The 26,360-nt window shown below is 37.3% G+C and overlaps 2 protein-coding genes across 2 annotated transcripts in view; both read right to left on the bottom strand.

Annotated features, from left to right (window-relative positions):
• ano2a (anoctamin 2a) lies at positions 1 to 22,273 on the bottom strand. The gene is made up of 28 exons (XM_014003513.1): positions 22,056 to 22,273; positions 16,853 to 17,022; positions 16,421 to 16,726; positions 15,400 to 15,495; positions 14,990 to 15,162; positions 14,683 to 14,737; positions 14,520 to 14,571; positions 14,327 to 14,382; positions 13,769 to 13,816; positions 13,211 to 13,275; positions 12,808 to 12,942; positions 12,135 to 12,295; positions 11,604 to 11,686; positions 10,287 to 10,298; positions 9,924 to 9,998; positions 9,753 to 9,809; positions 9,209 to 9,283; positions 8,636 to 8,837; positions 7,089 to 7,200; positions 6,942 to 6,999; positions 6,751 to 6,851; positions 6,411 to 6,574; positions 6,173 to 6,325; positions 5,946 to 5,998; positions 4,805 to 4,983; positions 4,156 to 4,261; positions 2,145 to 2,694; positions 1 to 1,199 (listed from the first exon to the last, which is right to left on the bottom strand). Exons 2-28 carry the CDS (start codon positions 16,979 to 16,981, stop codon positions 547 to 549), a joined length of 3,909 nt encoding a protein of 1,302 aa, XP_013858967.1. The 5' UTR covers positions 16,982 to 17,022; positions 22,056 to 22,273; the 3' UTR covers positions 1 to 546.
• Positions 22,274 to 22,941: 668 nt separating this feature from the next.
• vwf (von Willebrand factor) overlaps positions 22,942 to 26,360 on the bottom strand; it is a gene marked incomplete in the record, with an annotated part of 27,730 nt that continues 24,311 nt past the window's right edge. Inside the window, 7 exon segments of the mRNA XM_014003512.1 lie at positions 22,942 to 23,687; positions 23,817 to 23,914; positions 23,993 to 24,032; positions 24,128 to 24,256; positions 25,412 to 25,510; positions 25,776 to 25,892; positions 25,998 to 26,038. Of these exon segments, the coding sequence (XP_013858966.1) occupies positions 23,502 to 23,687; positions 23,817 to 23,914; positions 23,993 to 24,032; positions 24,128 to 24,256; positions 25,412 to 25,510; positions 25,776 to 25,892; positions 25,998 to 26,038 (710 nt within the window).

Raw genomic sequence — 26,360 nt, 5'->3', positions numbered from 1 at the left:
AACATGTGGTTCTTTTATTGGACCTTTGAATCTTTCATCTAAATATCAAACCTTCTGAAATAAAACTAGTTAAAAGCCTAACAATTGATTCTGGGCAGTGATGTGGATTTCATCACTTTGAACTGGTTAGCGTTGCTGCAAGTGTGAGAATATTAGATGTAACATAAAAAAGAAGAGAAAATAACAAGAAAAGCTGAGACTACTAAGACCTGGCTGAGGGCACAACAAATCAACACACACAAATAAACAAACAACCAAAACAAATAAAACATACTCCCAAAAAATAATAAAACCAAGTCAAAATGGGGTCTTCATGGCAAAAAGTTCTGAGCAACCAGTCTCTGAACTCGTCAGTCCTAAACCATAGTTAGTATAAATATTAGTATAAATATTGGTAAAATTGTAAAGAAAAAAAAGATGGAAAAAAAACACGGTCTCTCTTTATAGTAAATGCAGGTAAAGAGGACAGCAGAAAGGATGCAGCCCCAGGCACAAACATGAGAGGCTAATCCTCGCAGTCCTCTGTCTCTCTGTCTGCAGATCTCCTCATACTGGTCTGCTGTTGCGCTTCAGCTCACTGGGAGAAGGTGGGATGCGCTCTTCAAGCTTTGTGCAGCTGGTGGAATGGCTAGGCCTTGCGGTTAGCTCCTCGGTGCCGGGCGCTCTCTGTCGTGGAGGCAAGGTCGAGCACCGGGTTTTCCCCCTGGATCGTGGCAGCTGAGGCGGAGGGCCTTTCAGGGCAAAGAGTTCAGGTGAGGCTTGGGGCTGTCGGGCCGCTCGGCTCGGCTGCGGAGACGACGGTGAAGCGGGCGTGTGCAGGGAAGACGATGATTTGTTCGACGTGGGTTGAGAAGAGGCCAAAGGAACGAGGGGGAGAAGCGTGCCCTGCTGCTGAAGCTTAGTGAGGCTGGTGGAGAGGCAGGGCCGAGGCAGGCTGTAACAAGCCTCGGCCCCTCTGTAGCGAGAAGGAAGGGTGGAGCAGCGAGACTTGACTTTTGAGTCTGGCGCTCTGGGAGGAGGAGCAATTAGTGAGAACATCCTAGTTTCAACATTTGATGATGTAAAGTCTGTCCTGGAGCCTTTCAGGCTTTGGATTGAGCCTCTTGCTGATGAAGGATGTTTCTTCTCTCTCTGATGTTCTTGTGTGGAGTCTGAGCGGGGAAGCTCAATATCTATAGATGTGCTTGATGATGGCTCTTCTATAAGAAAAGAAAGAAATGAAAATAATCAGAAGACTCATTCATGCATGTTTGAGAAATCATTGAATCTCCTACATTAGTTATTTGGAGCTGCCTAAACGATTGCTGATATAAAGAACAGCCCATTTGGACAAAGCTCCTTCCTGGAGCTCAGTCTGGAACCAACCCTTGATTGGTAACAGGGTTCCCACAGTTTAAGGCAAGTTAAATTTAAGACATTTTAAGACTTTTTAATGCCAAGTGAAATCAAATTTAAGACCGATTTCACAATAAACACAAATGACAAAAAAATTAAAATGTGGCAGAAACTCATGAAAGTATTTTTGGTTGAATTATTCAAATATTACAAATAGACCATTGTTTTTATCCATATCTAACTGCTATTTTGTCAAATATAGCAAAAAAAAAACATTCTTAGCAGTCAGTTTTAAACTTAATTCAATTTCTAGAAATCCTCTAATGACCCAAAATTTGGAGTTTTACGACCCACAGTGGGTTCTCAACCCCAGCTTGCTTTAGATGAAACCTTAAAGTACACGTGACATCAAATTTTTGTAAGAAATATGAATGTATTTTTGGAAAGACAGCATTATTAACATTAGAAAACAAATTTCACTTTGCTCAGATGAACAGTTGTTGAGATACAGTATTTGCATGTGAAGTGGTGTCAAAAGGGAACATCTGAATGGGAATATTTAAAAAATAAACTAATGTTACCAATTATTTTAATATTTGATATGAATTACAGTCATCCTACTTACAATGTGTTAACATTTTTAAGACTTCTGAAGACTGATTTAAGACCTTTTAAGGCTAATTAAGGCCTTTTTTTGGGGGATTGATGAATTCAAGGCCTTTTAAGACTTTTTAAGGATCTGCGTGAACCCTGTGTAATCAAGAATCCCACCTCTAATAATTACGTTCTGATAAAAGTTTTCATCTTACCCAACAAGCCCAGTTTGAGCATGAAGTCGTCCAGATCTACGGTAAAATTCTCCTCAGCTGCATCATCTTTATTTTCCTCTCCCTGCGTTCCTCCTTCTTCCATCTCTCTCTCTTCTTCGTTGCTCCTTTCTTCACGTTCTTCCTTAACGTCTTCATTTCCTTCCTCCTCACCACCTTCATCACCTCCTTTGCCTTGTTGCTCCTCTTGGCTTTTATCTTCAGCTTCTTCTAATAACTTCCCAACCTCTGCGTTATTGTCACCAGACCTTCCTAGTTCATCCATATTGATCTCAACCTTCAGTTCTTCCTCTTCTTCCACTGCTTGGCACATGTCATCTTCTTCCAGTGCAGCATCCACTATGATGTCTATGTTGGCAGGAAAGCAGGGGACTGGGCGTTGTGGGGATTGAGCTTTGGCACATGCTTCTTTGTCATGATCAAGCAGGAACTCCATCAATGCCATGTTCTCCTTCTTCAGCTGGTCCCGCAGGGAACGTGGTACATCTGGGATCATCCAAGCAACCAACATGCTGAGGAACATGGCGAGGTTCTGTCAGGAAAAAAAGGCAAGGAGAGAAACTAAAGAAAAACACAACAATAACTTGTACTCAAACTCAGCAGATGTGTTGGACTGGTGCACATCAACTCTGAAGAAAACCTTACACATGGATGAGTGGTGCTGAACGCTACCAGTCACATATTTACTTCAAAATGGTCAGACAGGAGCCAAACCTTACTAAAAGACCCATATTGGGAGTTTGCCAAAAGGAAATTGAATTACTCTTCGACCTTGAGCAGCATGATCCTCTGACTTGATCTAATCTAACTGAACAAAGATTAAACTCTGGCTACAATTCAAAACACTGTTTCCAGGAAACCCAGATCTGAGCATCATCAACATCCCAGTCAAACACGGCAATTACAGCATCATCCATTGGGGGTAACTTTGACCAACAAGAACCGGTGAAGAGAATACCCTCCTAAGTAATGAGCATCTTTGGAAGGATTGAAGCCTCATGGTTCAATAAAGTAGCAACCTGAAGCATGCAGCCATGAAAACCCAGGAAAATCAGTGACTCTGTCAGACTTTGGCTTCGAACCCAGTAGAGCATCTTGGAAAAGACCTGATAATGATCTGTGCACTGACACTCTCCATCCAGCCTGGTTAAGCTCTTGTGTCTGTGCCAAGAAGACACAGAAGCTCCTAAAGAAACGTGTCAAACCTACAGGATCATTTTCCAGACTGGAAGCTCTCGTTGCCGAACGTACTCAACTCCTTTAGTTAATGATGCTGTTTTAATTGGGATATTTAAGTATTTTAAGTAGTACTTACTTACTCAATTAATCATGATTTATTAATACTTGATAAAGGCCCAGTATTTACTTTTGAAAAGGCTTGTTTTAGTTACAGTATGTTAAAGAATATTTATCAACTCATTCCATTATATAGTCAACCATTTATTTTTCTTTTATGAGAATGCATTTATTTTTTTTTTATAATAGTTTAGTTTTGTCTTAGAGATATTAGACATTTATTAATCATTTTAAAAAGATTTGGTAATCCTCCAACTAGGTTTATTAATAAACAAATATCATGTATTAAAAATATTTGGTATTTCAAAGAATTATATTTTATTACTTATTTATTATTCCCAAATAAGGATGATTTATTTTTTTTATTTATGAGAGTATTTATGCTTTAGTTAGTAATATGGCTTGTTTTAAATGCATTTACACAAAAATAAACATGTGACTTGCTGCTGCCACTGTAGTTTGTAGTTTCCAATAGTACATACCTTAATCAATTTAAGGATGAAAAAAGAATAATTCTCAAAGAATTTGTTCAGATTTTTTTTTCACAAAAACAGAAAAGTAACATTTTGATCTCATTTTCTAATAAATGACAAGATATTTATGAATTTGTGGAGAAAAATACATTAGAAGCAGGACACCGCTTTCTAAAATGACACAAAAATACCAATCTGTTGCAAATACAGTATATGTTTGATACCTGGAAGAAGATCACAAAGGCCAGTCTAGCAGCGAGCACAGACCAGTACTGTTTGGAGAAGGTGTAGGCATCTGGTGCCCAAGGCGGATCTCTGTAGTCCTTATACCTAAAACACACAGAGACTGAGAGGATAAACAGAGCAACCTAGATCAGCATGACTGACTGCAGAAACAATGTTCTGATGATACTAACAGTAATAGTAGTATCTCACTGGGCTGCAAATGATGGTGACTACAGCATTCATGAAAGAATCATGTTCAGAAATGTTCACAGGGATTCTTTATTTCTATCTTAAAATAGTCCCAGAGTTGTTGTGGGAGTCTAAATCCTGTCAATTTAGTTTCTGCAAATTCAACAAAGTTTTAGCAGTAAGCCACAATTTTCTAAAAAATTGGCCACTTGAAACATGACCCTAAGTTAGTCTAAAACACTCAGAATTTAGTGATACCAAAGTAGAAAAGTTGTCATTTTCCTCACAATTTTAATTCATCAAATACAGTCACATCCCAGGAAGATACTATCTTAAGATTCACCCTCAGTAAGGCGCTGCAATCCATGCCATTTTTTGCTGTAAAAGCAGAGTTAAGCTGATGGCTAAAAGAATTAAAGGAAGGTCGAGGTAAGTCAAGGGTAGGAGAATCACTCTGACCTGCACATGGTGACACCGGTGAGGAGTGTGGTGTTTGGTGCTGTGCCAACAGGAAAGTTGCTGACATTGAAGTAGGACAGCGAGTGCTCTGTATAGCCACTCATGGAGCCATTTACACTGTACATGTACTGGTAAATCATTCGGGGAACAAACTCCGAAGTGAAGGAGATGACGAACGCCTGAAACATAAACACAAGTTAAAACTTCAACACTTTTATGACGTCATCTGTCTGTTAAACTGTAAAGCCTTACAATGTTTCCCACACAACAAATTTAGGATTAGTAATTATAATGACTTTCTATGTAATCATTATTAAGCATTTCAAAGCTTTAATACCTTGTTGTGATTAAGCAAAATTATAAATAGATTTTTAAATGAAGTCACAACCTTTTTAATATTGATCCTACTTAACATGGGCAGACACTACCAGTCAAAAGTCTGGACACACCTTCTCACAACATTGAATGAGAACGTGTGTCCAAACTGGTTCTGTACACATACTACGCATTTCATGAAGGTCACTCATTTCCTGACAGTCACTTCTTTGTGACATAGAGACACAAAGAAATGTAGCACTGTCTAAAGATCGGTGACAAATCAGAGAAATTACCAGTAGGACACGTGGACTAAAACACGTTAACAAAACATTCCCAGCAGCATCGCAGATTCAGACATTTTTCTTTGAGCAGGAGTATAACAGTTTCTTTATTTTTTTATTATGCTATTATTACCAGCAAATTATTAACAAAAGTTACTAAAAATGGAATGACTTGATATGTTATAGGTATTCATATCCTAGAAAATGGGAATTGTGACTTCCTACTTGTCAGTGAATGCAGTTTTAAAGGAAGCCCTAACAAGGGCTGTTGGCCTTTAAAAAAATAACAAAATAATTATATAATAAATAACAATAGAGGGTTTTATATGTTTATGTTCCAGATGTGTAATAATTGTGGTTTGTGTATTACCTGCTCAATAACAGTGTTTGTATCTGTGCTGTTTTAGCAACCCAGTGAAATTAAACACATAAAAAACTGCACCTTTTCCATGAACAAACTACAAATGAGGTAAATGGGAGTGGAGTTTTTAAACTCACTGGTTGTAGACAGAAAAGCCCAAAGCAGACACACAAACACTTACATTGGTAATGACAGAGAACTTGCTGATTCCACACAGAATGTCGAACCAAATCCCTGAAGACGGCATGAACAAAGAGACAAGCGGGGAAAAGGAAAAGTGTCCACCCAGGTTTTGTGAATGTTTGTGTAAAGGAAAGAAAATGGAGATAGAATGGAAAATGACAGCGATTTAAGATTTGTCACACCTAATACAGAGACTAAAAGAGAAAACCTTTTACAGTCCTGTACCTATATCTTTACATCTGACAGCGTCGGGTCGCCGGATCTCGGTGACAAATTTGGCAGCGTCGAGGCGAATCTCAATGACGTTGTTGAGTAAAGCAAATGCAGGTGCCAGTGGGAGGGAAGCCACAAAAAGTGTCACAAATCCATACTGGATTACTGTAATAAGACATAAGCACATAAAATGAAAACTACATTATGCAGTTGCGGGATTGAATGAAAAATTTAATAAAAAGAAACTCACTCATTTCCATGTACTCCGGGCTAACCCCCTCAAATGGTTCAAGGGTGAAATCTTTGTCAAATTGTTGCTTTGGTCTTTTCTCCTCTTGCTCATTCTCCTCGTCCTCTGCTGCCCTCTTTTTCCCTTTTTCTTCCTGTATTGTTCTGTACATCTTTTTCAGTTTACTGAAAAAAACATATTAAAAAAACCCTAAATACTAACCCAAAAACATAAGGGCAAAGGTACATCATCCACAACCCATTTCTGTTTCTACAAAAGCTTGGATGCTCTGTAAGATAATATTAAAAACATAGTTTATTGAAATTATGCTGAACAAATAATAAAAATAATATATACATACGGTATGAGAATCTCAAACACGTTGTTTTGAATGAGCTGCTTTCCGAGCATGATCATGCTGAGCTGAATGCAAAGCTCAATGAGGCAGCCTGGAGGCGCGCACTGTGGATCACAAACATGTGTCAAGGTTGTGTAACTTTTTCATTTCAACATTAATATATTACAACATCTTAGTAACAAAGCTGGACATACCTCCTCCATACGATAGTCTCCAAAGATGTAAACATAATCACCGGGTCGCCCAGAAAACCTGCAGGAAGAGAGGGCCGAGTCACATTAGGGGAAATAAAAACTAACAGGAGTTTTTATGTTTGTTGAAGGACGAAAAGAGAAACACACCTGCCCTTGAAGAAGGCAACATAGAAACAAGGTGCGAAGGCATTCATAGATTTTAAGAAGAATGACTTAAAGATTAGCCTCTCTTCAAACTCCTCCTCTGTTTTTGGAAGTTCTGTTAAAAAAGTAAACAAAACCGATGCAAACATCATCATTGACACTAATTTGGTGTTTAATGAGTGTCTGTTGTTTATTTAATACTTTATAAACAAGATTCATGTGTAAAAAGTCACTTTAATCCATTATTAATAAGGTAAAATTATTATTGTGTGAATGCTTCACAGCATTCATTTTTTTCTTCCGTCCGTTTTTTTGGCATCTAAATCGTTCCACAATTTTTGTGCTATTTCAACAATTCAAAACATTCAGCTCAGTCATGTGAGGTGTGCTATGACTTTTGGTATTTCAGTTATTTATACTTCTTTAGCTATTTAACCTTTTTTAGCCACTTTTTTGCCATTGAAAATAAATGGAGCTGTTTTCAACATCTTTAAAATCCTTTAAACTGTTTCTAAATCTTTAAAGCACCTTACACATTTTGTTCTTATGCTCTGTTTCACTTTCTAGTGCTAATTTTAGCTACTTTTTTGCAAATTTTATCTTTTTTCAGCTATTTAAGTTAAAATTCTGCTTCTTTCCGCTATTCTTCTACTTTCTTCTACTTTTTTCTGCTACTTTTGTGCTATTTATGCACAAATGCTAATTTTAGCTAATGGTTTAGCTGCTGTTACCTGAAGTTAGCTTTTCTAAGATAAATACGCAATTTTTGTAGCTACTACAACTTTTTTTCAGCGAAGTTCAGCAAACTTGTACTTGTTATGCTTCCTTATGCTAACTAAATAATTTCCAGCTTTTTATAGCTGTTTTACTGAACCTTTTGGCTGTTTTAGCTATTTTCCTAAAAAATGTCACTTTTTTACAGCACTGTCAATATCTAGGTGCTAATTTCAACTTGTGGCTGCTATTTTTAGCTAAAAGTAGGCCTATGCTAATTTTAGCTTTGTTTGCTATTTTAGCTGTAGATCTGCTTCTTTCCACTATTCTTCTGCTTTTTAAACTTCTTGTGCTTTTTTCAGTTAATTTGAGCTACTTATGCTTCTTACAGATGTTTTCACCTATATTCAACTATTTTAGTGCTTAGCTTTTAGCTGTTTTTTGTTGTTTTCAACTAGATTTGTGCTCCTTTTTACTGTTTTTCTGCAAAGTTAGGCTTTTTTTGCTTCTTTCAGCTTTTCAAATTGAACTCACATTAACAATTTTGCTATTAAATATTTTCAGCACATTTTCAGCAGTTTACAGCTTAAGTTTTCAGCATGAAGCATTCACACTAGCATTTCCGCAGGAAATGCAATTTCTCTAGTTACTTTTGGTTTCTTTGCATGTCCTTTACTGGTTCACTTTACTTTTATTTTATTAACCCACTGTGTCAACATAATGTACGTCCCACAAGACAGGACAGGGTCGTCTACCTCACCCCAAAATAAACACATGGGGAATTTTTTGTATTTTGTTATTAATAATTGACATTGTAACAATATTTAATACATTACCAAGCTCAGTCAACCAGACAGCGATTGCTCCATAGACCTCCTCCAACACCAGAACGACCAGCATGTTAAGGACGATGCCTGTGGTGATGACCGTCATCCTGACTCGGGCCTTGGCTTCAGGATCTGGGTTCATGGACCACACACTTAACATGCAGATTCGGTAAACTACCACCCCGAACACTGCCGAGAAGGTCACAAACATCTGAAAACACACAAAACACATACACACAACAAAGGAAAGGCACAATACACAATTATGGAAGACTGGATGGTTTTAACATATAGTTTGTTATTTTCTGACTCTAATTTTTACAAACATTATTGTTTGTTTAATGGGATTTTATTGCAGTATACTTGATGACTGAAAAGCAATAGTAAAATTTGAAAGCTTGTGCTCATAAACTAACAATGATTGATAGAAGAGAAAATACTGTTCACTTCTGTTAAACACCTAATAGGTGGTAATAATTAACAATATTGACCCTTCAATGTCGCTGATCCTCCTGTTTATCAAAAGATTATCAAACAATGAAAAATGAATGAATAAGAAAATGAAGAGTCTGAATGAGGTACCAGCAGTAACAAGGTGGACACGTTGATGAGGTAACCTGGCAGATGATCCTCAACATCCAGCGACTCTGGTTCTTGCTGCCAAGACAAACAAGCGTATTATTTAATCGCACAAAAGAACAAACACAAAGGCGCACATATACGCCACACTGTGTTGCAGTTATTAGTTGTAGTGCAGAACACACACTCTGCACACAAACACGTGTGTTGTGGAAGGAGCATGTTTGCCATTTGAAAGGACAGAAAACTCCTCCCCTTTTCCCTATTCCTCCTTCCCTTTATGTCTCAATCAGTAATCTGGGCTAATCTCAAGCAGGTAAGCTGCTTTGGACTCAGCCACACACTGTGAAGGAAAGGGGGGGTTCACACAAATATAACCCCATGAATGCAGAATTAGTTCATGGTAATTTTTTTGTATCAACAACCTATAACAACCATACTATTTGCTTTCGTAAAAAAAATCACTTAAGTTGTGGATAATTCATTTAGACGTATATTTTTGTGGTTTCTCAGCAAGTCTATTCACTTAATGTCTGCTCAGTGATACCTGTGAGGCCAGCATCTGATCTGTCTCTCCATCTACGCCTCCTCCAGCTTGAGTCAGCTAAAACAGAGAGTTAAAACAGTATGAGAGATAATACCAGCTGGGTTACAAACGTTTTATTTAAAAGCACAAAAATGTAAAAAAAAAAAAAAAAAAAMMAAAAAAAAAAAAAACCTTTTTTTTGGCTTGTGCCTTCATTTTAGCTTTTTTCATTTGAAGAGCTTCTTCATATTCAGGCCTCAGTTCATCCTGCAGCACACACACAAACACACAGAATAAATGCCTGCATCATAAAGAAAAACAGTTTTTGCATTTATTTTAAACTTCACATTTTTGTGGTTTCAACTTAGATCACGAATCAAACTTTCCCAAATCCACTTCAGTTGTATAAATATATGTTTAAACTTTGATTACTTATTTGCTGAATGGGCTTTTGAGCTTTTCGAGAGTTTCAAAATAAGTAGTTTTTAGAAAAAAATTGAAAACATTTTATGTTTTAAAATGTGTGCATTAAACCAGTATAAAAACATTTCCTACCAGAACTCGCTCCTACAGCCAGCAGAGACGAAGACAGATGATAAAAAGAAGAAAAGAAAGAACAGTTGTGTTAGAAGTGACCGTTTGTATTGTGACATCCTATCCAATGACTTCCTATTCACCCTGTTCACATTTGTTACTACATTCACTTTTTAGCTATCCAATCAGAATCCAACTGGAGATGAATAACACTAAAACACAGGTGTCAATTTTCTCAGTGTGCAATAAAAACATTTTTACTCAAATCATCTTCAGATGTGTTCTGAATCCCTTGTATCTGATACGTTTGGCAGTCTGACCGGCATTCCATCCTGATCCTAGCCGTAGGATTATGACCTGAGGTGAACCCATGCAGGCAGCTAAGCAGACGACCCTGGGTTAAAAAAAAATGTCTGCTCAGCTGCCAGCTGATAATTAAGCCGACAAAATTTTGGGATGCATAATTTATCACAGTAGGAAAAAATTGTTTTATGTTTGGTTATGGTTTGGTATGTGATAATTATGTAAAATATTATCAAAAAGAATTCACCTTCTCTACTAAATTACAAAGTCACTTTATCGTATTCTTTCTGATGCCTAATCTAGGAAACTTAGAGCTTGAGTATGTGGGTTGCACATTAAAGATTTGCGCAGCCCACACTCAGCTCTACTGTTCATCCCAAAATGCATATTCCTTTCAAATGTGGCAACATTTAATAGGGAATTTAACAGAGTTTCCAACAGTGTAAGACATATTGCCAAGAAGCATTGTTACAACAAAGAAATGATCTACCAAGCCCCAATTTCCTTCCTTTCTGTGCTAAGTGTATTTTTTGTTGTGTGAAATGGGGCAGCATCTTCTGCAGACACACAGAGTTCTGCTGGGGCCATAGGATTGTTTGTTTATTCTTTACTTCTTGTTATTTCTTGATTCCTTTCATTATAAATTAAAACAACAAACAGCTGATTTCCTGAGTTGACCATTATTTCAGAAAATCCACCAGACTATCAAAGAGCTGACCACAGTCAAATCACCTGAAATAGATTCAAAACAGTTTCAAAGCAACAAATATAAACACATCGTTTGAGACCTTGTCCAATCCTACAGTCCCTTCCAGGGTTTATACATCAATGGTGAATCTCAAAAGTCAAAAACGACTGTTTACCAGGAAAAAAACTTGACATGGCCTGGGTTACATGGTCATGAGTTTATCACTACAACCATTAACTAAATCTCCTTTTAAAACAGAGGATGAAAAAGAACACAGTTTTATCTATTCTTATCTGGCACAATACCCATTATAGAATCACAAGTTTTCCTTGAGTGTATTTTAATACCTCCTCATCCTCCAAACTCGTCAGATCCCATGTATGCCTCAGACACATCTGTCGCCTCTTCCAATGCTCAAGAAACCACGCAGCTGCAAAACAACATGACAAGAAAACTGTTGGAGATCAATGTCTTAACATCGACTATAATTATATTCATGAAAGCATTGAAAAGCAGCACGCTCAGTTCATCTGCTATCTTTAACTAATTTCATTAAAACTAATTTGCTTATTTATTTTATTTATTTATTTTCTTTATGATCTCTCCAAATACTTATTGGTGCTGTTGTTATAGTCTTTTTATTCTTTTTTTCAGGTTTTAAATCCTCATTTTGTTTATTGTGCAACATCATTTAGCACTCCTGTTACTATTTGTAAATGCTCAACTAGCTCTGACAGGTATTCTTTCTCAATTTACTGAGTACATCTTGGCCAGACAACAGCTGCTTTACAAAACGGCAAAGTGGAAGTCTTTCTGCCTGTTGAAATGTACTTCACTTGTAGCATGATTATGAGGAAAATGCAAGGGTGTCAATTTACCCCACAGAGACATGAAAATAGCAAAGAGGACAGTAGCTCCATTGTCGAACAGGTATGTGGCCCGGGCCAGAGAACACACGCTGGTCAGCCGCCAGTAGTCACACACAGCATCGCACAGTGGACACATTGTGATGTTCAGGTTTTCATCACACGTCTCCCGACTTAAATATGCAGGTGATAACACACAGAAAATATTATTTCTTTCATGCTGATAAAACAATAATTTGAATGACTAAAATAAATACATTTATATATTAGGGGTGCAACAATACATGTACCCGTATCGAACAATTCAATACAGTGCTTTAGGTTCAATACACATTTGTATCAAACAATACAGATTTTTAAAATTTATTTTATCAACTTGTCTTCTGAAGATGCTCTGTGTTAAAGTATCAGTGGATCTGTGTTCGACTACTCCACCTAGGCTGCATTGTCGAGCACAGATCCACTGAGAAACTCGCTGTTTCAGCAACATTTAATTTAAAAAGCTGAACTTTTGACGTTAAACAAATGTTCATACTTGATTTAAATAAATTACAAGTTAAAAAGGGCATGGACAATTCTCTTCTCTTGTATCGAGAAAATATCGAACCATGAGACTAAAATATTGAATCGAACCGAATCGTGAATCTTCTGTATCGTTGCACCCCTATCAAACACATTTGCCCACCTTGGCACATTGGTATCTACAGTAAAGATGCCATACAGAAAGACAATGATGCCCAGCACTGAGGGAGGGATAAGGAGCTGAGTATAAACACCCAGCCAGGCAAAATACAACCCAATTTGCTCTCCAAAGTACTTCCTGCAAACAAGAAAACAGCATATAAACCATCTGCCTGAGCTTGCAGAACATTTGGACATTCTATGAACCAAAATATTGATTAAAGGTGTAAAAAAAATATATATAGTCTTTATTCAAACTGATTTTTTTTTTTGCCTTGAACGTTATCAAGGTGCTGTATTATAAGTTTCATACTGAAATATTTCTTTGGCTCACTGTTACTGCAGAGTCATTTGTTTCGTCATGAATATATTTGGTATTAGTGTCGTTTAGAGTGACAGCTCCGTACCTGATCAGATCAACAGGCTGATATTTGAACATGACTCCATAGTTGGCCCATTCTTCATGGAGGATCTGAAAGACACAAAAGCACATTGCAAACATCACACTAATTTGGATCAAAAATCAAACACACTGTGTTTTAATTGATTATTAGCTTAAAGCTAATTGTGTTGTGCTGAGTTTACTGTAAGATGAACCTTGTGCCTGATAGCCAGCCTGAAAGATTTAGTCTGGAAATGTTTCTTCCTTCAAATGCAGAGCAAGGCCTGAAAAGTTCAAGACTCACTGCTTAATGTATGTGGGGCCAGTTTTAGTGGTCTGAAGCTCAGTTTGGATGACAAAACACAAATCTTCATCAGTCAGCAACTTACAGTGATGAAAACCAAGTAATAATGATGATGATGATGGTAGCCCCAATTCAGTTTTGTTTCAACTAAAACTGTAAATTGTTAATAAGAATAAAAGTTGTCATCTCGATTGACTCTTGCAAATAGGACCTACTGGTTATTTAAGCAACTCTTTAAGAAGCATTTTTCAAAACCCAGTCAGATGTCAGTTTTCTCACCTGTCTGTCATTTAGCTGATCTTTTCGCCCTCTTCTTGTGAACGATCCCTAAACAGAGGAGGGACAAGCTCTTAGCACGAGACATGCCAGCTGACAAGTCACACAGTGTCAGATTTCTCTAGATTTGCATGAGAACATTTTAGTGAATGAATGAATGAATGAATGAATGAATGAATGAATGAATGAATGAATGAATGAATGAATGGTAGTGTTTACACTGGGCGAGACAGACAGAATGAACGGTCTACAAACAAACAAGGATTTGACAGAACAAGACCAGGAGCGACACTGTAGCTGCCTGAAATAAAGCAAAGCTCCGTATAAGTCTTTGTATTCAACGCCTGGCTAATTCTGAAAAATACATTTAAACAACTACATTGAACTAAATTGAATTGTGTGATATTGGATCCTTAGATGAAGTTGTTGTACTGTATAGTTGGATTGATTTTAGACTTCATCAAAATTAACTGAATTGAGATGCAGATTTGAACCGTTTACTGTTTTGTAAACACAAAAGATTGAATTTATCAGAGAAGCTCTTGCTTCTGTTTTACTCACATCATGGAGAGGGAAGGCCGAATCATAAACTCCCCGAGCCAGTAACGAGTTAATGCCTCGTGACACAAAAAGGAATGAAATCACAAAACTATTTTTTACATAAACGACAACAGAATGATGAGTATTTGTAAAATACAAACATAAAAAAGATTAAAAAACAAATTAAAAAATAGATAAAAAAGTTAAACCTCACCAGTGGTTTGGCAGGTGCGAGTGCAGGTAGTGCGGGAAATAATCTCAGCAACCTACAAATGCACATAGCATTGTAAATCAAAGGATGTGTGACCTCAGTAACATAAAATTAATTCAACCAAAATATTATTCACAGGAAATATTTAGAAGATTTTTAGACTCACTATTCTGCTTCGTGTTGCATTGTCAAACAAAGCTGCTGTGGATTTGATATCATATCTGCAGGAAATTACAAAAAGCACACACATCAATCCAAAAATTAGTACTAGATGTATTTCACAGCGTTATATTTTGAATTAAATTTTGCATTTGAATAATGTAAACAATTTATGTGAAACAGTTTAACTTGTGCCTGATTCAGATATTATCCACATACGATTGAACTAAACACTATGTGGCTCCCAAACATCTTGTAGGTTTTCTTCTGTAAAACTTTTCCCTGCATGCGCAAGAGGCAGCTCATTTACTCACAGGTGGAGCTTGTCTCTGATGAAAGGATGTTTGAGTGTTTTGAAACGGATGCGTGACTGAGAGTCTCTGTGGATGTCGATGTCTGGGACATCAGGCTGAAACGGTTTGTTCAGTTTGGCAACAACAGAATCCCACACTCCAGCGATACCGGTTCGCCTCCGCAATTCACATTTCTGTCCAGTGGAAACATTCATCAAAGAATTATTTGACTGAAGCTACATTCTGTACACACTGAGTAGCCGTAACATTATGACCACTTGCCTAAGTACTTCCGCTTTTAATGCCAACATAGCTGTGATTGGTTGGTCCATGTCAGTGGTCAAAATGTTATGGCTGATCTTTGTGTGTTTCATGTTAAAAAAAACCTCTGCAACACAATATGTGCAACCATAAAGAATCAAAGTACTTGCCTTTTTCACAGCAACTTTGATCTTCTGTAGCTCTGCTTCCCGACTGAGTATTGACCACGGAATGTGAAGCCGAATGAAACATAAGCCGCTTGGCTTCTGCACATTAAATATAAAAAAATCAGAATTTTTAGATTTATCATAGTTTAAAACTATTAAAATTGTTTCCTCTTAGACTGACTAATGATAATGTTTAAAACACTGCAGTCTCAGTCTCATATTTCTTTTGTTCAAATTTTTATTGTTTTACTGGAATTGCTTTGAACAACTTCCAGCTGATTCAACACAGAGTGACCAGACTTTCTGTCAAGGCTTTGTTTTAATGGGCTTACACGAAGCTACAAATCTGGTTTCTGCTAACGTGTTTTATGTGGACGAGTTTGCCTGTTTGGTTGAATTTTGATTGTACTGCTCATCGCACAGTTTTCTGCCTTCACACAGTTTCTGAAAAGTTGTTTACCCAAATCATGTTTAGATATTGTTCAGCTATACTTTATACTTTGTTTAAATTTAAGCCAGTGCCTTAATGGGCACATTCTTTTAACCATACAATATAGAAAAGTTTCAAGTAGAACAGAAATCTATTGCTTTGCCAGCAAACTCACTTCTGAATAGTGAATCGTTTTCCTGGAAGGTCTTGTAATCCAGCTTTTGGCTCAAGTTACTTACAGTCAGCGTTTTTAATCCGCACACACGAGCAAATGCAGGCAGAGACCAAAATGTAAACATGGCCCAGCCATGCACAGACACTGACATAAACAAAAACACACGTTGTAAAGTTGTTTTTCTTTTGGCTGCTTCCCTCTGCAGGGGTCACCACAGTGAGTGAACTTGCATATAAGATAATTGTTTTACACCAGGTACCCTTCCTGAAGCAAACTGGGCTCAACTGTGCAGCCCGAGGATTAGCAAACCACAAAATCTGACCTCTAAAATAATTGACAAGTGTTTATTTAACACTGCTAACTCAGCCCTCGTAAAGTAAAATAAAATCAAGCAACAGAGAAGTAATACAGATGCACACCTCTTTATCTCGCTCAATCTGCAATCCGGCCTCTAGAAGTCCTGCTTCAAACTCCTCCCTCATCAAAACCTTTTCCTCCTCAGACAGCTTTGACTCCTCTGCATCTCCTGCTGCAGCACCCGCCGTACCAGACTCTGCTTCAGTTTCCGGCCGAAGTGGTATTACTAGTGGAACAGCCCCGTTGGATGAAATGGAAAGACGCCCTCTAGACGAACGCCTTTTTTTGTATTTGTAGCAAAGCACATAATCTACTTTCCTCTTGCCATCAGCAAAAAACAGGCCAGGTCCTAGGTCGATCCCAGACTCCTAACAAAAACAGGCACAGGCAAACATTTGGACATGAAGTGAAATTCAGTGTAGATTTATCAGAATCATGTTGCACTAACGTATGTCAGTATGTTTTAGGATGGGGGTGAATATTTGTGACCTTACCGGTGGCGGGGGCTCGTTATCCTCAGGGGTGTTGGTAAGGCCTCCGTTGGCAGGATCGAGTGTGAACCCAGACAGGGATCGTGCTAATGAAACTAGCTTCGCTGAGTGAAGAGTCGATGACTCACTCATTGCTGTGATGAAGGCTGTTCGTCCTTTTTCGTTTCATCCCTCTGTTTAAAAAAATAAATAAATTTAGAACAGGTATTTTCAATTTGGGGGATGAGTGTGAGATTTCTGTTTTTTTTTTTGTTTTTGTTTTTTTTTGACTGAGCCGGCTGTGTAAAGCCTTACAAATGCTTTTTAACATAAATGGAAACATCTGATGTTTCTAAAACAAAATTTCACTAAAATAAGAGATGGTAAGAAGTGGCTACAGCATGTTTATACTTCATAATGTTTATGGCCTCAGACTGGCTGTAAATATAATCTACCCACTTAACACACCAGGAAAATCCCTCAAACATGTAAACACGTCGCAAGTCAACCAGGCTGCATGCAGACAACATACAAATTGCTTTAACAGACAACCCTTTTACACGTGCACTGACATCCCTGATAATCCCAGTTCTAAGAATTAACATCACAGAGTCAAGATGCAGTGTTGTCAGATCACAGTGATTTTATTTTATCAAAGTTTTTATAGTTGTGCTCTACTTTTGATATGTCCAATGAATAAAATAAAATATTTTATCAGCATAACAAAATGATGCATAATGATGCAAAACATTCTATCAAAAATAAATTATGGTGTTTGTTTCAATCCTCAGTCCTAGGCATTTTCAACAGTTATCACTTGTGATTGCTACAGTGTGCACTATTACAGCTAAAACCAAAAATAAGTTGTCTTAGATAGCATTATTTAGCCTTTCTGCACTAATGTCAAAAACTTTAGAGTTATTTTTACCAATTTAAAAACACAAGTTTATTTAATTTGCTTATTGCCATATTTAGGGAGCATATTGTTTTACAATGACACTTTACTCCAAAATCGAGCTACAGATTATTTTCATGGACACGCTCCCTTAAAACATCTTAAACAAAACAAAAAAGCCTCCAGCTGATCAAAAATGCTGCGGTTCCTGTCCTAGAGTGTCCAAGTCAAATTGGAGGCAGATGTTAGAGATGTCAGGCTTCTTTCTTTTTGGTACCATCTTTATATTTAAGACTTTTATTTTACTTTATAAAATAAAGGTGATCCTGAATGATCTCTATGAATACCCTGCACTGGGCTGCTGTGGCATGACCCATGATGCACTGAGCAGCTCTCATCAACTTGGCATTTTAAATTCTAGTCAGCTCCAAAAGAACTGAATCGACTGATCAAAAATAAGTGAAGTGGGAAACTGTTTTTCATCTGAGGATTGCCAGGGGGCTCTGTAGGTGAAGCATTTTGTCATTAATCAACAAAATATTAGAAAAGCCTAAAGGTATTTCAGGCAGTTCAAGAGCACTGTGGGCATTTTGGGAGGTTAAAGGTTTTTTTTTAATTAAGAAAAAACTATTACATTACTTTACTGCTGTCTTTTAAAATATTTTATGTACATTACAGGTGTTGCCTGCAGAATAAACAAAAGCTTTGACCGATTTTTAATATTAGGCCACTTTAAAAGCTTTATTTTACTTTAGACAGCTCTGATTTTAACTTGTGCAAATTTCAATGTACCGACTTTGTTTACCTTATATATTTAATATAACACGAAAATAGACAAGGTAATTCCTATTTACAAAAATGGTGAGAAATGTGTATTCAGTAATTACAGACCAATATCCTTATTACCACAGTTTTCAAAAAAATCTGGGAGAAGTTATTTGTGATCAGATTGGATAAATTTATTGATAAAAATACAATAATATAAGTAGTAGCCAGTTTGGATTTAGAACTAATAACTTTACATCAATGGCTCGAATGGAACTAATAGAACAAATAACAAATGCTATTGATCAAAAACAATATTGCGCTAGTATTTATGTTGAATTAAAGGGTCAATATTACCGGTATGTGTTTCTCAGGCATACATTTAAATACTATACCATAATAAAGTATCTATGTCACCTTTAGTTGTTATTAAAATGCTGTTTTTATGTTTAAATAGACAATAAACTTATCTTCTCATCACTTCCTCGTCTAAACGCCTTGACATTGGCCTCTGTCTCTTTAAGAACCTTCTTCTGCTTCTGTCCCGACCGTTCAGTGCGGGGGGTGTGTGGGGGGGGGGGGGGGGGGGTTTGCACGTGCGCTATGATGCAGTTTACTTGGCATCTGGAAATACATTTCCTCAAAGGTATTTTAATCTGAAAAGAGCTTCACTGAGTAAGAAATAGTGTTGAGAGCAGCCGACAGTTAAGTTTCACTTTCAATTTGCCCTGTTACTGCCGAGAGCCTGCAGGAGTCATGGGAGTGCAGTGTGTGCAGTGTGTGTGTGTGTGTGTGGGTGTGTGTGTGTGGGGGGGGGGGGGGTGTGCTCCATGATGAGGAAGTTCGGCTTAAAGACATGTCCCAGGGGCGTTTCTGGTCCCCAAAGGCGTTTCTGGTCCCCACCTGTCGTTTTGCTCCTCAGCCTGGCTGCCTAAAAACGCTGCAGGATTTCTCAAACATGCATGAATGAGTCAGAGCAAGGCTTTGGACATGTTTTTTTTATGAGAATACAACATTATAACATGATATAAAACTCAAAAAAGTTGATTTTACATGATATTGCCCCTTTACAGAAAGCATTCAACATGATTGACCACAGCATTCTCCTTGAAAAACTAAATAAATATGGGATTAGAGGACCAGCATTACAATGGATATGTAATTATTTGGAAAATAGGAAACAGTTTGTAAAAGTACATGATGTCAGATCTGAACTATGTGGAATCACATGTGGAGTTCCTCAGGGTTCTATACTTGGACCAAAGTTCTTGTATGTGAATGACTTGGTTAATGTGTCAGGGCTTTTTAAATGGGTTTTATTTGCAGATGATACTACTATACTACTATACTATACAACTTTTATACTACTACTTATACTACTATTTTTTTTTTTGTTTGGGTGAAGACATAGAATGGATGTTAGAGAAAACGCAAACAGAATTTGTGAAAATACAAAATTGGTTTAAACTTAACAAATTATCACTAAATTTGGACAAAACTAATTATCTGATATTTACAAAGAGACAAATTGTTAATATTCCCTTTAGAGTTGATGGTGTAGAGATTAGTAGAGTCAGTGAGGTAAAGTTCTTGGGTGTTATTATTGATGAGAAACTGACATGGAATCCTCAAATAAATTATTTAAGAATAAAAATAGCTAAATCTATTGCACTGCTTTACAAAGTTAAGGACTTGTTTAATGATAAAGCTTTGTATATATGTTATATAACACATTAATTGTTCCACACTTGGTTTATTGCATTGAGGTATGGGGAAGGGCAATGGGCATGTAAGACAATTACAAATCCTGTTTTTGTTTTGCAGAAAAGAGCTATAAGAGTTATCACTTGAAAACATTACTGTTATCCATCTATTATTCTGCAAACTGAAATTATTGAAATTGTACGATTTGGTTGTCCATAACATTTTGTTAGTCATGTATAAGGCTCACAAAAATACATTACCTTTAAACATCCAGAAAAACTTTGCAAAGAGAGAGAGAGCTGTTAACAGAGGGGACAGCGATGTTCATGAAACCTAAATTTAGAAAATGATGGTAAAAGTGCCAAATCAATGAACATGTTTAAGAAAATGATGAAGATTGGATTGTTGAAAAAATGTGAACTAGTTTAATATGTATCCATAAAAATTGTTCTAGGAAGATTTGATGTTTTTGTTTTGTTTTGTTAACTGAAGATTATTATTTTTTTGAATTTATACTTGGTGGTGGGGAAAGGGCAGACAGTATAAGATTTTTTTTCTCTCTGCGGCCTTTCATTTCATTGTATTTGTGTTTTCTTTTCTTTTATTGTACATAGAATTTTCTTTTTAAGAAATGAATAAAGTTAGAAAAAAATAGAAAAAAAATCTAAATTCGCAGCTAATTTAATCATGGGCAGATATTTAGGTTGTTGTTTTTTTCTCTCTAAACAAAATAGATTCTAAACGAGACTATTCACAAAATTCTGTGCCAGTTGTAAATTCCAGGACTCAAACAATCGAAGTTTGAATCTTACAAGTATTTTATAAATGCTATGCTGTTTTTACTAAAGGAATAAAAAGGGAGAAGTCTGCAGGAGAGGGAATCAATCACTGAGTTATGATACCTTTCCTCCTTGCTCTGGAGAATGCTTACATGAAAATCAGTACACATAAAAAATTTACACCCAGAACATCTTTGGATGTTGTTGGAGAGAAGAGGCTGAAAATGAACAATATTCTAAGACCTTATTTTGATTATCTTTTTGTTGCCTTCATGTCTTTTACTGCTGCCTAAGTTTTTTTGTTTTCTGTACAGCATTTTTGTTACTGGCAAGTGTTTTCAACATGCTTAAGCTTGTTCTGTCGCCTAATTTTTCAAAGTAGTGATGTGTTTTTTTATATGAAGGTGAGTGTGAAACGACAGGTTTGATATTACAACTGTTTTTTTTACTATTTAAAGTTCCAAATTACATTCAGCACTATAAATGACCTCTCTCCCTTTTAGCTTTGAAGCAGGCAGAAGATGAGCTCTGTGTTTGTGTGGAGCTTAAAGGCTTGAAAGCTTTCTGTCAGCTCATCGATAGATGGGCAGCTGAACTAATGCTCCTAAAATACAGCACATTACACATCCCTTTGACATCTTATTGCTCCATTATACTAACATGAAAACTATATAATATTCATACTTTGCAAAAAAAAAAAAAAAACATTCGGATTAGTACTTTTGACAAAGAAGTTATGCCAAAAGAGAAAGACGACTAGCTGGCATCATCATAATTAATTTCCACTATGTTAGTAATTAATCCCAAGGTTGTTCTTAAGCTGCTTAATCAACAACTTTAATTAAATGTTCCTAGGCTCAACAGTTGAGTTTACACCTGCTTAAAGCCACCGGGAATTCACATGAAAAACTCGTTTGTTGTTTTGTTTAGATGCTAAGCTAGCGTAACACCTGCGCGGCTAATAAAAGTAATTTAAAAAGTAAAAAAATAAAAAATAAAAAGGCCCCCTTTTGCGTAGAGTGAAAGTGACGGTCAAGGTTTAACTGCGCCTAAATATCAACATGAAGTTAAAAAGTGAACTCACCAATGTCCGCGGAGTAACTGTGCTTCGTTATGGAGACATATATAAAAACGACGATGAGATATTTCACAGGGGGGCTGAGATGATGGTGGACAATCCGCGCGCGCAAGAAGAAGAAGAAGCGTTGGGCTTATTGCGCGCGAGCAGCGGGACAGGAGGACGGCTAATTCCCTGACTGATCCACACGGAAGGAAAGGAAGGTGTGGGGGACAAATTACCCGAGCTGTGCGCGCGTGTCTCTAAACCAGAGGATCCCAAAGTGGGGCCCGCGGGCCAAATTTGGCCCACCAAGCCATTTGATTTGGCCCACCAACAGCTGCCAAAGTTACAAGGTTGTAACCTGTTATCCTATAGAAACACAGTATTTCCATTGGTCAAATGACTTCATAAAAGGGCTGTAGTGAGGGTAGTTTTCGTTCATGGTAATGACATATCTTTGATTTATTAGGATCAAACATGAAACATGAAATGACAACAAGAAATGTTTAGATCAGATTTAACCCCGCATATAGATTTGCACACTTTATAAGGCCACAAAAACTCATATTTTATCAATTTACGATATCTCCCACGAGCCTTTGCTACTTGAGCGTATGGCAGACTTTCTCCAAGTGCACAGACTAAAACAAAAGAGGGCCATTGCACAGCTTAATCGTTAAAAATAAAGGACTTTACTTTTTAAAAAAGTATTTGTATTTCCTGTATTATATAACTGCATTTGCTCTCAGCCATGGATAGATTTTCATTTTGGCCCCCTCGGGGAAAATGTTTGGGCACCCCTGCTCTAAACTAACAGGGAGTGAGAGCTTACAGCTTCATCTCTTCTATATCTGCAGTTTCCTCCACAGAAGAGCAGAGCAAAAAATAACCACTTTACTGTGAACTTTGGTTCATATTTATTGTGTTTATTTTGAACACCCAGCAGCAGCCCAAAAATGCACTTATTTTAAATAAAAGAGAAATACAATAACAAACATAATGTTATCCTGATCTATAAAAGGTGCACTACACAATTTCCAAAAAAATTAAAAAGTAAGGACATAATGACAACATAGATAGTCTAAGCTCGTATTTATAAAACTTTACATTTTATGACTGGTTTTTAAATCTTCCCTAATAATTTTAGTTCAAATATTTTGATTGGTATAGTTCAATTTTGCTTAGTTTCTAGAGATCATCTCAGGACCTTCAAATGACCTGTCTCTGGAACAAGTGGCAGATGATGGATGGACTCATGCTCAACAAATATCAATCAAACCATAACTCTCACAAACATGTATTTCAAAATGAGCCATTGCTCATTTTAATTTATTAGGGGGGGAAAGTGAAGCTTACGGAAACTGTTACGTGTGTGTTATTGGTTTACTGTATTTATATATTATTTCTTTTTATGGGTACATTTTGCTTGAATAAACAGAAAGCTTCACTCTTTAGAAGCTCTCGTTTTGTTCAGGTGCAGTGTTTGGACAAACAGTCACACGCAGTCACAGACAGGACAGTGTGGTGGCTGCGAGTGCCATTGCCACACAGGACGGGCACGCTGAGAGGCTCCGTCCCCACCGCCGAACAACACACACACTCCTGCTCCACAGCGGCTCTCTGCAGGGAGTACATGGATTTACTGCGACACTTGCCCTGAAACAGACAGATGGAGGGATTCAGAAGAGTCACGGGTGGCGTTGTGAGTTGACATGTTGCAATTTCACTTACATTTAGAGCTCAAATTCTGTTTAAAAATAAGTTTGTGTTTATGTTGCTTCTTACCTCACAGTAGTTCAGCTCAATCCGTTGATCTGACTGGCAGTCGTCCACTTTGATGTAGTCAAGCGTTCCCACTGTCCTCCGGCACTCGGGTTCGGTACCTTCACATGCATACACATCTCTAATAAAAATCTCAGCATCGACATTTTTTTTTCTTTGCATACATCTTTTTCACTTACACGTCTCACAGCAGGTTTTTCCAATCTGGCTGACTTTCCCCTGTAAACAAACATCACAGGAATAATGATTAACTAAGCTGAAAACAGAATCTTAAGTGTGCAAACGTCGTGGGAGTCCTGGAAACTGTAGCTTACCCCCTGATCCAGGCAGGCTTGACGGTTAAAAGGAGGGCAGGTGGTCACTCGGGTCTCCAGGGCCAGCTCTCCTCTGCTGTTCACACCACAAGCATATGAGTTGCAGCCGTCTTCGCTGGTCGTGTTGACCTGATGTTGGAAACACAGGTGCTTATTTTTCTGCTTTGAGTCACTTATTCTCCTCAGTCCTGCCGACTGTGACGATCATCTTTAGGAATGTAAAATCTATGTAAGAAATGAGGAATGGTACATGGATACTGGCAAGGCATCTTTGACACCTTTTCAGGACTATTTGGACGAACTGTTCATCCATCACCATTCATCTGTCTCTTTGGGGTGGCTCCAGCAGAGGCTTCCTTCAATGAACATCAGAGGACGGTGTTAGCTTTCTGCTCTCTACTGGCTAGAAGACTTATTTTTCTTCGATTGCTACAGTGTAGTTTGCCATCATCRGTGTGTGAATGTGAGTGTGAATGGGTGAATGTCTGTTAGTGTAAAGCGCTTTGGGGTCCGGAGGGACTTGAAAAGCGCTCTATAAGTTCAGTACCATTTACCATTTACCATTCGATGGAAGGATCCACATCCTCCAGTATATGGTCATTGGTTAAGAGAAGTTATGTCTTACATTCATTTAGAGAAGATTAGATATACTGTTAGGGGATCTGTAAACAAATTCTTTGACATCTGGCAGCCATTTATATCCTACGTGGAAAAAATTTCCGCAGATAACTTTGTGTAAAAGTCAAATATTGGTTCTTTGTACACAAACCTGTGTCTTGTATTGTCTGTTATATGAATACAAGATGTATTTATGTTTTGTTAGTAGATCCAGTATAAGTGGGGAGGGATGGGAGGGTTCTCAGGGGTGTGTGTTTTTGTTAGTTTGTTTTCTGTTTGTGGTTTGTTAAAAATAATAAAAAAAAACTTTGACAAAAAAAAAAGAAATGAGGAATGGGAAGACTGTGGAGAGCACACACTGGTGTATAAAACTGTGCAACATCGCAGCTCTTTGGAAGTTGACTTAAAATTTATTGTATGATCATTATCACCAGAAATGTTTTAAAGCTAAGTCGGCAGAGCTCCGAGAATCACGTCCTGTTGTCTTTTCCTTGCTTCCCCACTGGAAATTCAGCAATACGCACGAACCAGACGAAACCATGTCTCGTTTTTACATCCTAATTTGTAGCACTGACACTGTTGCCATAACAACACCTGTAATAATGTGATTTCAACATCATTACAGTTTTGATGAGCAAGGCATGATCTGCTCTGTACAGTACCCACTTGCACACTGATGAGTTTTCCATCTGGGTTTTGTGTAAAACAGGCGAAGGCAACACAGCGGCCACAGCAACTCCCTTCCTCCTTTTGCAACGCGTATCCCTGAAAAACATCAGTTTGGATCATTAGCTCACATATAGGGAGACTTCAAAAGAAAAACAGGGCAAGTTTCCCTGAAACATTTTATTTGTGAACAAAGCAAACAATGGAAAGATAGTCTTGGTTTAAAGTTGAGCAGAGAGGTATTGCAGTCTAAGTATTAGAGCATCTTTGATTAAAAAAAAAGGTATTGAATTTATCAATAAGTTATGGGGGGAGAAGTAAAACGCTAATGGTCAAGATGGAAAATATTGATGTATTGACGAACCCTGGGGCAAGGTGGACAGCTGGTTTGTTTGCAGGATAGTTTATATTTTGTCACTGGACCAATCTGCACTGCACACTCACACTGCGTGCATACATCCACCATCATTTTCTGCCCCGCCTGCACAAACACACACACAAACAGGATTTAAAGACAAGACGCAGGCTGTACAAAATACATTTAGGTCTTGTAAGAAATTAGTTTCTACTTCTCTGAAGGACTTACTCCTATCACAGTTTGATTGAGAATGCAGCCGTTCATAGGAACTGAACAGGGAAGAACAGAAATGTTTGTTACTGTCAGTTTTTAAACGCAAGCTTTTTAAAAAAAAAGGGGGGGGGGGAATCACATAGTCAACTCCTAATAATAAGGAAGAGGATTAGAGCTGCAGAGCAAATAAATAAATAAATAAATAAATAAATAAATAAATAAATAACAATTCCTGAATTCTGACTTTTTTAAAATTGGGAATTGAGTTTTTTTTTCTCCAGAATTCTGACTTCAGTTTCAGTATTCTGACATTTTTTCCTCAGAATTCTTACTTTTCTCAGAATTAGAAGGAAGTCATAATTCTGACTTTATATATAC

The sequence above is a fragment of the Austrofundulus limnaeus genome, unplaced genomic scaffold (genome assembly GCF_001266775.1).
Source record: "Austrofundulus limnaeus strain Quisiro unplaced genomic scaffold, Austrofundulus_limnaeus-1.0 Scaffold19, whole genome shotgun sequence".
Lineage (NCBI taxonomy): Eukaryota > Metazoa > Chordata > Actinopteri > Cyprinodontiformes > Rivulidae > Austrofundulus > Austrofundulus limnaeus.
This window is presented reverse-complemented; position numbering and strand designations above follow the sequence as displayed.